Here is a 16,135-nt window from a genome sequence, read left to right on the forward strand (position 1 = left end):
ATTGGCTGCTTAGAAATTAAGTGTTAACGAGCAGTTGGACAGGTGTACCTAATAAAGTGGCCGGTGAGTGTATGTTTTAAATGTGTTAAATTATGTGGATTGTAGGGTTTAATGTATGCTTTATATTTTGAGTTAAGTGGATTTTAATGTTTATTGTTTGTTTTATGTGTTAAATTATGTGGATTTTAATGTTTAATGTATGTTTAAACATATGACGGTCACTTTGACCGTTTTGAAATGTATACATCTAATAAGTTTGCTGGATAAAAAAATACAACCCTACTGGTACCTGACTTTTCCTAAAAGAGTCTATGTTTTCATTTAAAATAGTTTTTCTATATACATTACACAAAAGGCAAATAAAATAAAATCACTTTTACCAATTTCGGCATACACAGTCATATTGACTGCTTCGATTTTCGCGGCATTGTTTTAAATGTTTTGCGCGGTTGAAGATGCATATTGGTTGCTTAGTAACTATCAGCGTCTCTGTCGACATCAGCGATGGGCCAAAGGCAACGTCAGAGTTGATAACACTAAATATGGCATGGACTCTGTTCTGAATCAGAAGGCAAGCGCCAGGCGCTCGCTCTGTGAAAGGCAAGGTACCTGTAGCTATTTGGCCGGTGGCTGCCTACGTGTTCATGTAACTTTATACATCCTCAAACTGGCTGGAATCATTGCACACATCCTCTCCAAGGAGTGCACCAGCAGCAAAATTGTCCGGAGGAAGTTCAGGCAGCATGGCAGAGGAGCTGAGAGGGGAGTTTGTAGAGGGGCAAAGAGCAGCAGGGCACCACAGCAGACACCAACACGGAGGCAGTGCCAGGTTAGGTTATAAATGTTCACATAAGATAAGAACATCACATAAGAACTTTTAGGTGTTATTTGCCTGTTATGAGTTATGCTGAATGGATTTTCATACCATATTTTTCAGATATGAATGTAGCCTATGAAATACTTACATTTTATTATGCCATGATATGAATTATTTAAACACCTGGGCTACTCAAGTGTATAATTTAACTTATTTAATTGTACCTTTTGGTGTTATTTCATTTTTCTAAAGATATCCTAAGACAATACATGCATTATTATTGCAATTAGGTATTTATCATGAGAGATTATGGAGTTTGGAATCTGGCGGTCAAAATGGCCGCTCACGGCAGTTCTAGTAGTTATGGAATCCAATAAATCTGTTGAGTTATGTGAACTTTAATGTTTATTGTATGTTTTATGTGTTGAGTTTTGTGGATTGTAATGTTTAATGTACGGTATGTTTTCATTGTGGACCCCAGGAGGAGCAGATGTGCACAGCTAATGGTGACCCTTTAATAAACTAAAATACAGTACTACATGTCCAACTGGACATTTTAATCATATTCTCTGCATTAAACATTGAATGCAGCATGAAACGTGAAACATTATTTTAAGTAAAAAAAAAAACTTTGGTGTGGATCGATCAACATTGAAATCAATTAATATCAATAGACAAGGTATTGATATACAAGGTGTTGTATAACTGTGTTGCAAAGTGGCATGTAATCAATAACAAAACGATGCCATGTGGCAGAAAAAAAGTTGTACTAGGTTTACTAAGAACCCCCCAAAAAAGAATCAAGATTTGTATCAAATCGTGGGTCAATAAACGTGATACGAACCGTACCCTGGGTTTGGTGTATCTTCAGCCGTATTGTTCAGTGTTCTGCGGTTTCAACCACCTGGTTTAATTTGTTTTGAAGAACCTTGGCAGATACAACACGCCTTAATTATTGTAATGCTCTGTATCAAGGTGTTAGCCAGGCCTCCCTCTCTCGAACTACAACTGGTTCAAAATGCTGCCGCTCGACTCCTTACTGGGACTCGTAAGCGAGAGCACATCACCCCTGTCCTTGCCTCTCTTCACTGGCTCCCAGCTAATTTTAGGATTGATTTTAAGATTTTATTGTTTGTTTGTAAAGCCCTTTGTGGACTAGCTCCAGTCTACATCAATGATCTGTTGAAGCCACATGCTCCTTCAAGGTCACTAAGGTCTGCAAACCAGTCTCTTCTTGTTGTCCCTAAAACACGGCTCCAGAGCAGAGGGAATCGAGCTTACTCAGGCGCAGCCCCGAGACTTTGGAATGACTTGCCTCTTCATGTTAGACTGGCCCCCAGCTTTCAGGTTTTTAAATTGCGACTAAAACACATTTTAATTCCCTGGCTTTTAATCCACCATGAGAACTGAATGTTGTATTTGTCTGGTGTTGTATTCTGTCTATTTATTGTTTCATGTCAATGTGCAGCACTTTGGTCAACCTGGTTGTTTTTAAATGTGCTTTAGAAATAAAGTTTGATTGGTTGATAGTTTGCCTCCAGGTAACAACCTCATTAACGATGAACACTGAAGGAACCCTAACCAGGAGAAACTGAGTGCTATGGCGCCATTGCTGTCTTTTGTTATTGTTTTGATCTGCCTGTTTACTACAGGTACATAGACTAATTTGGTGGCTATGTTCAACCTATCAGAGGCAAAGGTTTGATTTAAACACAGAACCCAATTCCAGCTCATCATGCTGTAAAATTCAACATGTCTGGCTCTCAGCAGTTTATGGAATTTCAATCTTGCATAGTTTTAGTCATGCTGTGGCAAAATGACAAGTACCAGTTGTGTTAAAGGTAACAGCAGCAGAAACAGTGTGCATAAAGGGCTACTAATTTGGCCATAGTGTGAATACATTAAAGCTCTTTTTGCTATCTGAGAGTGGTGGGTGGACAGTGTAAAGCAAATTTTCAGCCAGGGCCGACACATGCTTGGCACCCTCAGTGCCATTTGCTCGTTACACATGCATGGTTGTGTTTTCTGCCAGTAAGAAGTAGTTTCCAGGGGGAATTTTAAAGAGGACTATGTCCTACTGAAACATGTGTGTTTATGTGTGAGAAAGAATGTGTGTGTGTGTGTTTGTGTCTGTCACGTCATCTGTTTTAGTCTGCAGCTGCCAGCATAACTCATCTCCAACTCAAATTAAATGCAAGTAGGACTGTGACCAGAGTTACATCTGCTTTTGTGCATCTAAATCACACTATACCCTTCAGAAAAAAAATTCCCCATAAGCTGTGATGGAAATGTCATAGAAAGTCAAAACTCATGCTGCCATAGTCATTTAGCAATGTGAAATGGTTTGGTGTTTTCAAACATAAAAGGGAAATTGGAGACGGCACTTATGTTGTGTGGCACTTTGAGGAAACCTCCCAAGCGTTTATACTCGGGCTCAGCCTTCAAAAGCTCCCTCCCAAAGCTCCCCCGACCCCACCCGCCACGACTCGGAGTTTATCCCTCCTGTCTCTTTGAACCTGGCAGGCACAGTCACAGAGCCCCATTAATCATTGAGGATGGGCCTCCACTCTCTCGGCCAGTGCCCTTGCTGCCCTGGTCTCACCACTGACTGCCACAGCCCCAGGCAGGTGAAGCCCATCTTGTGCTCCAGCCTTGGCCCAGTGCTCTCGCCTTGCTTGGCATGGATGCCCACACTTCACCAGTCAACCCTGCATTCCTCTACTTCCAATGCTTGTGTTTGTGTGTGTGTTTGTGTGTGTGTGTGTGTGTGTGTAATTTGAACAGATTCACAATCCCCCTGTTTGGTGGACTACCTCTCATACATAAACATCCTTTCTCATTTATGTTCATCTCCTCACACAGAGTATAAATTAAACATCCTCCCTAACTTTCCTTTCCTTTTTTCCTATTCAGTTGGTCTCATCTATCATAACCTTTGCTTTTTTATCTTTTCCTTTCTCGCTTTTTTTTTCATTTGGACGTGCACAATAGCAACACTAAGCGGACTCCTATTATAGTCCTCCTATTTGCCAGTGGGCAGTTGTTGCTGGCGCAGCACCTTTGCACCCTTCCTCGTCCGTGACTTCCGCCCCCCCCCCTGCCCAGTTTCTATGTAATGCACAGCTATTCAGCTTTTCCTCTGAACTTCACAAAGCCTGTTATACCAACAACAACTTAAATTATAAAATAGCTGTAGGCAATGTGGTCCAGCAAAGGAAGGGGATGTTAAATGTCATTCTTTTTTTCAGTAAAATCCATGATTGTCAAGGTGGGTGCATTTTTAACGCACAGTGGGTTTCCTTTTCATCGCCTGTCAAATTGGCCCCTGGCAGGAAAACAACTACAGACTCTAACTGTCAGCTTGAATTACCATAGCGTTGTCCATGTGCTCTTCTTTCTTTGTCTGAGCCTTCTTGGCAGCATGGTGGCCCAATGGTTGGCACAGTGGCCTCACAGCAAGAAGGTTCTGGGTTTGAGTCCAAGTCAGTTCCCTTGATCAAGACACTGGCTCAGAAAATGGTTCCCCACAGCTCCCTTGAGGGATGGGTTAAATGAATATATGTGACAATAAAAAAGTACCTTTGTGCTTCATTTATAGTGTGTAATTCTGTAGTATTTTATATTTCCAATGCATCCATGCAGTAGGCCACATTCTCCACCATAGTACTACTTTAAACCTCCAACAGTGTTGTCTTCAAGAACCCCTAAACTGTCCAAGACCAAGTCATCACCAAGACCAGAGTGTATCGACACAGAGTAGAGACCAAGACCAGTGGGAGTCCCACTCTGCATGCCACAAATAAATGTCAAAACTGCTAACTAGAGATGTTCCGATACCAGTATCGGAAAAAGCCTCTGATACTGCCTAAAATGCTGGTATTTGAAAGTCCTGGAGTTTATGCACCGATCCGATACCACATAATTTGGCCCAGAAGAAAATGTACTTTAAAGTAGTTTAAATATGTCCTTTTTCCGTTATGACTGATTGTCAAGCTGGATAGTAAAAGAAAGTTCAACGCCATTCATTGTTTGTGTTGTGAGCCAGGCCGAACAACAAAGATAGAAGTCATTTCACATCCATACAGGGATAGTAGTATACAGTTGTTAAAACATAAAAAAATATATGACCGCTGGTATTGGATCAGTACTTAGATATCGGCCAATACCCAAGTTCTGGTACCGGAACCGGTAAAGACAAGCAAAAAATAGTATCAGAACATCTCTACTGCCAACCATAGGCACTCATTCAAGATTGTCATTTAATTTCAAGTCTTTTTATTGTAGTAAAGGGTGTCAAGATTTTTATTTTTAATTGAAGTCCTGACACTCTTACTTACATAAAGGGACTATTTAACTAAACATAAAAAATCTGATTAAGTCTTAGAGCCCAGCCCAGTTTAAAATTAATTAATTAAATTAATTAATGCCTCCATGTTCCTGCTCAACATCCTCTGCTCCAATTCTCTATGTCTCTCTCTGTCTGTGTCTCTCTCTCATCCCCTACCGGTTGATGCAGAGAGCCTCCCACCCTGAGCCATGGTTCTGCTCAAGGTTTTTCCTTGCCTCTGTGGCCTAGTGCTTGCTCTTGGTGGGAACTGTTGGGTTTCTGTAAATAATATCCTGAAGTACGGTCTACACCTGCTCTTTATGAAAAGCGCTGTGAGATAACTGTTGTTGTGATTTGGCGCTGTATAAATACAATTGAAATTGAATTACAAGTTTGGGAATATAGAATCAACAATTGTGGGACATTTTAATCAACTTTTTATAGGCAATATATTACATTCAAATAATGCTCATAGTGCTGTCTCTTCAGCTGAGCTCTTTCCTTTCTATCCACTGTTGTTGACTTTAAGTTTTAGCGGAGAGAGACAACTGCTTTCCTTGAACTGTGCTTGTCCGTTGTCCCTGTCTCTGTCATGAATGATTCATACTGCTGGCACACACTCTGGCTCACATGCAAATCTAATTCTCGAGAGTTTAAGCACAGCCAAGGTAACAAGTATTACTCACAACCTGACACTATTATCATTGTGTAAAATGAAAACTGGCAGACTAATCATTCTTTGTTTTTTGTGCACTTTTAACTTCACCAATGGCTGAGTCAGCTTTGCAGCAAAGAGCTGCTTGGAATGCAGAGAGCCAGACAGTCGGGATTTGAAACTGTATAATGGATTAATGCTGAGGAGCGATCCCATAAACACATACAATTTTCCTCCTTTATGCTTGGTTATGTTTTTTTTTAATAATATTGGTCTTCTCTGACTTTCTATTAGTGGGGAGCGATATGACAACCAATCAGCGTCTCAGATATTGGCTCCAGCAGAGCAGTGGGGAGCGAGTGTCAGTCTTGGTTACAGATTAACCGTGGATACATCCAGCCCCCGTTGTTCACTGGTCTGGAGGATTAGTCACAGCGGTCAATGCCGCTGCTCGGGTTGATGTTTCCATTCAGTCGGTCACATATACATTGTAACCTGCACTGAAGAAGGCATGTCATTTTTCAGCATTTAAGCAAAAACTTGCTCTGGTTTGTTGACATTTCTTCAAACCAATCACAATTGTGTTGGGCTGCGCTAAGTGCCGGACGCATTAACGGTACTTCTGTAAAATTGCCTCTGTAAGCAACTTGTTTTGGTGGAACATTTGCTTCTTTGTGTTGGCATTCTAACCTCTGGTGGATATCTGAGGACTATGGTTACATGCTCCTCAGACCTCTACAGGGTAAATCAAGATATCTGTCCAAACTAAATTTTCTGTTGTATGACTAAACCAACCTTTGAACGTAAACATGTTCCACCCAAACAAGTTCCTTACCGAGGCTACTTTGCAGCGGCACCGTGGTTCTGTCCAGCGCTTAGCACCGCCCATGACGATTGTGATTGGTGTAAAGAAATGCCAATAACCCAGAGCAGGTTTTTCTCCCATCCCGGAATGCTGTGTTGCCAGACCTTCCTCTGCAATACCAATACCAAGACTAACATCCTTCCATTAAAGGTCCGATGACATGGTGCTCTTTGGATGCTTTTATATAGACCTTAGTGGTCCCTTATACTGTATCTGAAGCCTCTTTTATATAGACCCTAGTGGTCCCCTAATACTGTATCTGAAGTCTCTTTTATATAGACCTTAGTTGTCCCCTAATACTGTATCTAAAGTCTCTTTTTCAAAATTCAGCCTTGGTGCAGAATTACAGCCACTAGAGCCGGTCCCACAATGCTTTCCTTAGTATGTGCCATTTCTGAGCCTGTAGCTTTTGAGGAGGCGAGATTATGACCTCATAAGGGGCAAGATTCCAGCTCGGCCCATCTGAGCTTTTATTTTCTCAAAGGCAGAGCAGGATACCCAGAGCTCGGGTTACACCTATCACCATTTCTAGCCACTGGGGGACCATAGGCAGCCTAAGGGGAGCGCATATTAATGTTAATTACCTCATAAAGTGAAATTTTCATGCCATGGGACCTTTAAAATACACATTAGCAAAAATAAAACGTTTTTTTCTTCTTCTCCAAAGCATGCATTTCTTCTTAGGGCTAATTTTATGAACTTCATTGTACTGGCTGTGGGAGCCAGTAACATCTGTAGTTAATAACTAACTTCACCATGGGGAAATCATTCCTTATAAAAAGGTAAATATCTCTCCCTCTCTCTCCCTCCCTGCATTCAACTGCCAGTCTTTCTGTCGATAACCCTGTTTGTTTATCTGTGGAGACTCAAAGGTCAAAAGCCTAGGCATTCTGAGGACCTTCAATACGTTAAGCAGTGAAGGGCAGAGCGGATCCATTATTCACTCTGTTGACTGGTTCACAGGTTCAGGGCTGGAGGGCACACTCCACCCTCAGTCCCTGACATGGGACAGAGGGCGGACGAGAGAGCTCATTTGTAGCCAATCCCGACACAATGTGTAAAAGGACCAGGGTGAAGTTCTTTTTCAGCAGAAAAATCACTTGGGGATATATCATCCTATATTATCCAGCTCTTTCACATATACACGGTTGACAGGCTGTTGATGACTTGGGCAATGTATTGAATTCCTGTGATGACCTAATGGTGCACAGCTCAGCGAGTTTACAAGAGAACTAATAAGCAGGGCAGCGTGTGGGGAATCATCCTGAGCTGCAGCCATCTCCCCAGGGTTAAGTACTGATAACTTAATACACTGTTTCTATGGTTTGATCTTTTAGGAAGTGTTTTTTCTCATTTGGTCTTATCAAGCTTAGGGCTGGCTACCAAATTCATACTTTTTACACATTGACCGATCGTCATTCAATACCAAATTTCAATACATAGGAGCATAATTCATCAGCGTCAGTAACGCAATAAACATGCAGCATGCCTCTACCAAGATCTAATGCAGCTCAGTGTAAATTCTTTCAGGAAGACCTTACTTTTAATCGATGCTCTCCTAAATCAATTCAGCTGTTATCCTAATAAATGTATATTTTATCATGCTGTGTGTCGCATATTTGCAGCTAGTCTCTCCTGAGTGAAATGTAGGTCATTGTAAATCCTTTCAGGAAGACCACACTCTTAATTAATGCTCTACCGAACTCTAATCAGCTGGTGGAGGCGTTCACCTTTTTGCTTAACCAATCAGAATTGTACACAAATGGCAAGGGCCAATCACAGAGTCACAACCCTGCTTTAAACAAAATTTTCTCTCTTTGCTATCAGCTGTCATTGCAGGCAAAGAGTGCAACCCTCCACCTCCAGTCCTCTACTCCAGCTGACCGGTCCGGAGCCTCCATCGGTTGGGTTTTCAGGCTCATCAACTCTACCCCCGGTGTCTAGATTCCATTGGGGGGTCTGATGGTTCTCTACTTCTATATAAAGTATGAAATATCCAAATTGTGATGGAGTCTAATTGCCAAAGACTTGGTACATTCTTTGAGCTGTACAATAAACCTCATTTGCATATCTGCAAACATGACTCCTGATTGAAATAACGCTGCTGATTGGCGGTCTAACATTACACGTCGTAGAGGCAGGCAGAAAAAACTCGTAGGAACTGAAAAATCAGTAGAGAAGATTTTGTGTCGTTGTGTTGTAAAACGGATTTGATAAAATAAGTATTGAAAAAAGTTAAGGAAGCAGTATCGAATTCTAGAACTTATGCTGATACCCAGGACTACCCAAGTTAGCTTTGTTCTACTTTTTCTCCAAAACAGGTTTCACGCTTCCTGCAGTCATCGCGGAGGGCTCGCCATGGTCACCACAAACCGTCTCCAAGACGGAGTGGCTTCAAGAACAGACTTCTTCTCTTATCCAACCATTGCAATGCGGTTTGGGATCTTGGGAGGTGCACGGCTCGGCGCTCAGACGTTCTGCACACCCTCAAGTAGAGTGGCCTAGGCCGCAGTTACGTGACAACACCGCCCCGACTGTGCTGACCGCAAGGAGCATGAAACACGTTTAAAGCCCATGTCTCAGGTGGACCACCACTGTTGATTATTGGGTACAAAAAGCACTCAAGATATGTATGGTATATAATTTTTTTAAATGTCTCCAAATAGTGTTAAATGTTATAATGTTAAATTTTGGTCATTTTTGGTATTCACAGGTTTATTAAGTCAATTCGGCTATGACGTCACGTTGGGGAGCAAAGTCTCAGCCTGGCACAAGAACTATGGCAACTGACTGGGAAGTGGAAGAGGTGGAAAGGCCAGCAACTGTATAATTATGAACCTGCCAGACGTGAGAGGGCAAATGAGGAATTGTCAAGTTTTGGGGAAGTCTCCTTCATTTATCTCTTTCATTTAGTAGTGCAGCAGTGCATACAATGACTTTACTTTTTTACTGTCAGTGTAAAGCACCGAGTGAACGTCAACATTTTCTTTCTATCTAGTGACAGTGATCATGTTGTTCAGATAAGTACTGGTACACTTATCTAGATATAGAGATAGAAGGCATCCCCTAGTGTTATTTCTAAGTGTATATCTCTACCTCCAGGGAAAACGTGTTGCTGTTGGGCCGGTGCTTGTGTTTGTTGTGGCGAAGCTGCGGTGGAGAGCGCGTGCTGTAGGGGAGTGAGCTGCCGGTCGAGCAGCTCGCCCCGCGATCAGCTGACCTGACGATACCTAAATCCGTTTGTGACATTTCAGACAGGATCATGGTCCCCTCCAAGCACCAATTATTTAATTGTTTATATTTACTTTCCCATTCTTTTCAGACTGAGTCATATAAAAGGGTACTTATCCCTGGACAACACACTGCATACAGTCAGGCTCTAAAAAACATCTTATGACAGTATCAAGACAATTATTTTGGGCCAATATAGCCATTCATCTTTATATCATATAATCTAAAGAAAACAAAATGAGATATTGTGATACCGCATAATAGCAGTATTAGAAACAATACAAACACCAAACCACTACTATTACCACTGCTACAGTAGGTACTAGTACCGCGCATTTGAGAAACTCAATGACAATATAGCTTTACTCCAGATGTAGTGTAGCAAAGAAGTGACCAGTATTACTGTGTACCCCTATGGTTGGTCTATGCCTTCCCTAAAAAATATTGAATTACATTGTTATTAGGACGCGGGATAATAGGAAAGACATGTCTTTTCAGAAAACATTAAAGATTGGTTAAACAACAATGAACAGAGTGTAATATGACATATGTTCTTTTTATTTGAGAACGAAGCGCATCATTTTGAAATAAATCCATATGGAAGTTTTTAAGGAAAGAGCAGGTTGGAGCAAAATCAATATTTTATAGGTTACGATTAGCTGAGAACCCCATAAAACATTTTCACAGTTAACTCAACAGTACACGTATTTGTACACCATTTTTTTTCAGGCATGTCCTAGTCCATTGTCTGTGAGGTTGAAACATCCACACCAGTCCAGGCTTTGGATGGATCATGGAGCTCAGACTTGGTCTTAAACTGAGAATCTGAACTTTATTCCCCCGGTCTGGAGACTGCTCACCGCAGATGTAGCTTGGCTTCCACACCGACTCGTGGTAAGACGCGTCCCTCCAGGCGCGCACAGTCGGGCTACTCTTCATTTGTCTTTAACGTCATGAAAAGGAAAAGAATGTCCAGCATCTCCGGTAAAAGAGACAATATGTGTGTTTCGATTTCCAACATCACTGCAGGTTGATTGTGGGCGACAACGCTGTCTGGTGGTTAGCTCACCAAAACTCTACAGCCAAAGTTTCTGGCTGGCACCAAACGTTAGCTATATCCGCTAGGATACGTACAGGCAAACTTTAGCCAGTTAGCTTTGTGTGTAACGTAACAAAAAACCCACTCATAGGAGCAAAGCTTACTATTTCATTCAATACAATTATGGTACAAGCGGTGCACCAACGCCAAAGGTATTATGTTGACAACATGGACACATGTGTAGGAAACACCAAAAGCAGGCTAGGCTAACGCTATTGTGCTAACGTCCGGCGGCATAGCAATAGTTAGCTAGGTGTCTAAACTTGTGAAAGCTGAACAACACATTAGTGCCTAATTTTCGTATTATATTCAGTTTTGCGATATCCAACGCCATCAAATATAATGGATTATAGTTCAAATATTTATTACCAACAAGCAAATTGCACAAATTTGTTGCTAAATTAAACCTGGAACATGGGCTTTAAGGTTGCTTTCACAACTTGTTTGTATCGAGTTGTGAGTATCTTGTAAGCTGTGGTGCATTTGTCTGTTTTGCTGGGTTCATTCAGGATTTAGTGAAAGCTGATCAGGTCCAAACAAGCAGACTGAGAACACCTGAAAAACTAAGTCTTCAAAGTGAACTCTATTCAACTTTCTGTAGTGACAGCTTTCAATACTCAATGTTTGACTAAGGATTAAGGTTGAATATCCAGCCTGAGTTGCAATACAGGAAGAGTTAATCCAGGTAGATATATATCTGACAAATTATCAGACAGTAAACCATACCCACTTTGAGTTTTTCCAACTTGTTCTTTTCCCTACTTTAAAATAAAACTGTCTATACTGCACAACCCCATATACAGTGTAAGGATTGTAGTATGTGATGCACTGAGACGTACCATCATAGGTGCCACTCTCTAGCAGCAGTCCGCTTTCTTCCAGGTCACGGAACTCCCCCACGCTGATGAAATTGTAGTCCACTCCAGGAACTTCCCCCTCTCTGGGCTGCCGCGTGGTACCTGCCAATAGTGTCACAGTTTAAGACAGAGGGAACATCCAAACAAGTGGAATGTGCCATTGACTGGGGGGCAGGGCTTCTGCAGGTTTCAAAAAGTTACATTTAAGATTTTTTCAGACTTTTTAAAGATTATTATGAATGAAATTTAAAACCTATATCACAACATTAAAGTGCCCATATTATGAAAACAATGACTCCCAACAATAGGTATAGTAATAGTAATAGTATATAAGTAAGATGTCTCACTCTATAGCTTAAACAGAGACCTTAAACAATGTGCAGTACAACAAAAATATGGTGTTTTTGGAAAATGAAATCAAGTAAACCTTTTCTGGTACAACCTCAAAATACAATTATGATTCTGAAAATGAGCAGAATATGGGCAATTCCCCAATTTCCTGATTTGTATTATAAGACTGGTGAACATCTCAGTTGTAGTCAGCAAATTACATTTGGACTAGCGAAAGAACTACAACTAAAACACATTCTAAATCGCAGCAGGAGCATTTCACTGAGAATTGGATGTAGCGTTACAAGGACAAAGGAAAAGACCTGTTAAAAACTATACAACACAACAATTCCGTGAATTTGAGACTTTTTAAGGCCTTTAATTTATATTTTGAAATTTTAGAGCTTTTAAGACCCTGCGGAAACCCTGTGGAAGGGAGGGGTGGGTGAGCTGCTGACATTGTATCCAACATGCCCAAAGGGATATATGATTTGATTTGAGGCCGAAAACAGCCCTCAGGGGCAAACCTGTGTCCACATCATAAACAGTCAACAGAGCTGGGACCACAAATCTGTCAATTCATTAATATTAATACATTATTAAAATATGAAACAGAGAAAAAACAACATCGCCTACACAGCAGCACAGCTGTCAGAATCCTGAAGAAGTGTAACTGATGATTACGCACTTTTACTTGGTCTTCCGTGAGTGGCCGCTCCGCTTTTATTCATAAGGATACAATTAAATTAAATATTAATGCAATACATAAGCGTGGAGAAGACGCTTTTAGTAAGATTAAGATTATTTAGTAGATGAAATCTAAGTTTAGTGTTGAACTAATGCATATTAGTTGAATAATTCTATGACTTTTACATCTGCCATGCATTCACAAGGTAATGTTCCTTTAAATCCCACACACAGCAGCGTTTCATGGCGATACAGGGGAATATTTGGATTCACATATATTATATATTATATATATTCACACGTATAACTGCTACTTAAGTTCCATTCTTGCCGGACTTATAACTTCCAACTAGGGTTGGGCAGTATATCAATATTATATCAATATCGTGACATGAGACGATTTAAAGAATGGTAATATTGTAACATGGTAGGTTTAGATGTGAAGATATTTTGTGAAAGCACCAATTGTCAACCTTATAATATCGTCGCAATATCAACATCTATGTCTTTGGTCATATATATTGTGATGTCTGATTTTCCCAGTCCTACTTCCAACTTCTATTTTTTTCTCCTTCTTTTTAATATGGTTTACCTTTTTTTTCTTCAACTAAATCAAAAAGTGAAGCTCTACGCCGCATTCCAGTACACGCCAAAGTTAGTCATTAAATAATAATCTAGCATAATTGCTGTTTCCCTTTGCTGATGCGCCCATCTATGACACATTGAAAACATATTGTTATGAAAATGGTTTTACGCTCCCTAACATGCCGACTCTGCTTAGCGTCATCGTAGATGTCATCAGGGCTATTTACGATACCTCAGCTGATCTGCTCTGCTATCTGGCACATCTTATCTCATCTGCAGGCACAGGGGAATTTAACTCTAATAGGAAAGTTCTTCATTTTCTTTGTGTCAACACATCCATCCTGACTGCAGGATGAACCATCACATCTGAAACGGCTTAGTCTGTTGCAGAGAAAATCTTTTATTCTATCAAATAGAGCAATTGGGTGACCAGCAAAGCCACAAAAGGATGAAATATGGGCCCGTTTTTTTGTTAGAAGGAACATCTACCTTACCTGAAGATTCTTATATAATCGGGGGCAGTTCTAGCACCCTTATAATTATAATTCCACCATTGTGTGCCTTTGTAATTGTTTTTGTCATCATATTGTTCGATCATCTGAAAGTCTTCAGTGCCTGAAAATGACACTTCTGATTTTTGTACCCTTACTTCTGTTAGAGGTGTGAAGTGATCTCGTACCATGAGATGTTGTAACGTTACAACGAGACAACTCGCTATGTCAGTACACAAGTGCAGAATGTATGTTGGTACTACCGAAGACTAATAAAAGCTTTAGTGCAACCTTTTAATATTAATAAAGGTCCGTTTCATTCAAGTCGTTGCCAAATGAGTTGCAAAAAGCGAAACGAAAACTACCAGCTCTCCCTGGATTTCTCAGTATAACTATGTTCAGAAGATTGCCTTGAAATCCTCACGGGGGAGACAGAAACTACGCACTGTAGCTTTAAATAGAACACGTTACTGAATTGTGTGAACAGTTAACTTCATATAATATTGTATGCGGCATTTTCTTTTGCGGGGTGCTAATGTTCGACTAGAACAAGTTCCTGAACCATTTCGCAATCGCAATATCAGTCAAAAATAATCAATCACATATCCTCCTCATATCGTGCGGCATTAACCTCTGGCTTTTATCACTACAGGACAAGTAAGAATCAACTTTGCAACATGGGTAGATTATATCCCAATGGACATTATAAATAAGCAAAACAGAGCACGAGGTTGGAGACGACACAAGATGGGATGCTTTGTTCACTCCCAATTATTACTTGATGTCTGCATTTATAATGTATTAACCAGTGTGACTTAATGCAATCTTTATTTGAAATACAGAAGGAAAAAACTTGATTCGGTTCACTTTTTATTCCTCTATAGTAAGAAGAGTCAGTGATGAGCTACATCAATGCAAAAATGTATCCTCTCTTTTGTCTCATTGGCTTAAGAACTTAAAAGGGAGCTTCTTTAATCTTCTTCAAAGAAAATTGCTAGGATTGAAAACCTGGGGCACTTTTTTTACATTTATAGTATCCTTTTTTTTTTTTTTTATCTGGCATAGACTCATGGAGCCGAAAAAAAAAAAGTGATTTGGTGGTGGTGGTGGTGGTGATGGTGGAGTGCAGCAGAGACACCTAATGAAGCCTCGCTCTGTGTCGAGCAAGAAGGAAGTCACGCTTCTCTAACTCTGAAATGCCATTTTGGCGGCTGTAATGAGCACGGGCGCCATGCTGTAGTGGCTGTTTGGGCTCCTCGCGTGGCCGCTGTGGCACAGAGCGCTGTGATAAGCCACTGGCACAGGCTGGCATGAGCAGAGTGGACAAGGGACATATGCTGAGCTACTCGAGCCAGACGCCAATGGGTTGCATGCAGTGGTGGAAGAAGTATTTAGATCCTTTACGTAGTATTCAGATCCTTTTAAGTACACTGTAAAAAATACTGTTACAAGTGATGCTCAACAAGCATGTTACTTAAGTAAAAGTATGTAAGTATGATCAGGAAAATGAACTTTAAGTATTACAAGTAAAAGTACTCATATTTTAGAAACTTAAACGATCCATACCGTTCTGTCAATCAAGTATTTAACGGTCTCATCATTTCAGCTGGACTTGTAGGCCGTTTTAATGTTGGCTAGTTACATTTGTAACTAAAATATCAAATTTTATAAATGTGCTTGAGCAGTGATTGACACGCATTTTCTAGTGGGGCTGCACGATTAATCGAATTTTAAATCACGATCACGGTTTTGACTTCCCACGATCAAATTTGCGTGATTGAGTGATTTTTTAAATGCGTCATTTCATTGAACGCTCCGTTTTTTTTTAGCAAAGCCAATCTACCGCTCCGTAAACCACCTTCTGACAGCCAGTCAGAGTTGTTACACCGCGCAGCTTAGTTTCTAGACTTAGACTGTGCTAGTCGGTGCTAGTGTCTGTGTAATGTTTTTCTTCTCGGCCGCACCGGTGCACCTAATGTCCTCACATCCGCTGCAATGTTGTTTAAATATATATGGTTTAATTTTGCGTTACATGACCAATTTCTTCATTAAAGCCGTGCCTGTGTTAGATTCCTCCTCTACCCTCTCTCCTCTTCCTCTCCGCACAGCCCAGCCACTCAGCGCCGGTCCACACTTCTGACATTTGTCTCCCGTTTTAATTATTAACACAGCTGTATATTCTTAAGATGTA

At 40.7% G+C, this 16,135-nt stretch overlaps 1 protein-coding gene and 1 long non-coding RNA gene across 5 annotated transcripts in view; one reads left to right on the plus strand and one right to left on the minus strand.

The window, feature by feature from the left end:
- The window catches only part of LOC117947143, a 26,081-nt gene extending 12,700 nt beyond the window's left edge, over window positions 1-13,381 (plus strand). Inside the window, exon 2 of the long non-coding RNA XR_004657171.1 lies at window positions 13,306-13,381. This is a non-coding gene — a long non-coding RNA (uncharacterized LOC117947143). The remainder of the gene's footprint in view (window positions 1-13,305) is intronic.
- Window positions 1-16,135, minus strand: part of magi3a (membrane associated guanylate kinase, WW and PDZ domain containing 3a) — a 159,662-nt gene that overhangs the window by 48,365 nt on the left and 95,162 nt on the right. For all 4 annotated transcript variants that reach the window (XM_034875733.1, XM_034875732.1, XM_034875735.1 and 1 more), the window contains exon 3: window positions 11,834-11,953. In XM_034875733.1, the coding sequence (XP_034731624.1) occupies window positions 11,834-11,953 (120 nt within the window). The remainder of the gene's footprint in view (window positions 1-11,833; window positions 11,954-16,135) is intronic.

Source organism: Etheostoma cragini, chromosome 7 (genome assembly GCF_013103735.1).
Source record: "Etheostoma cragini isolate CJK2018 chromosome 7, CSU_Ecrag_1.0, whole genome shotgun sequence".
Classification (NCBI taxonomy): domain Eukaryota; kingdom Metazoa; phylum Chordata; class Actinopteri; order Perciformes; family Percidae; genus Etheostoma; species Etheostoma cragini.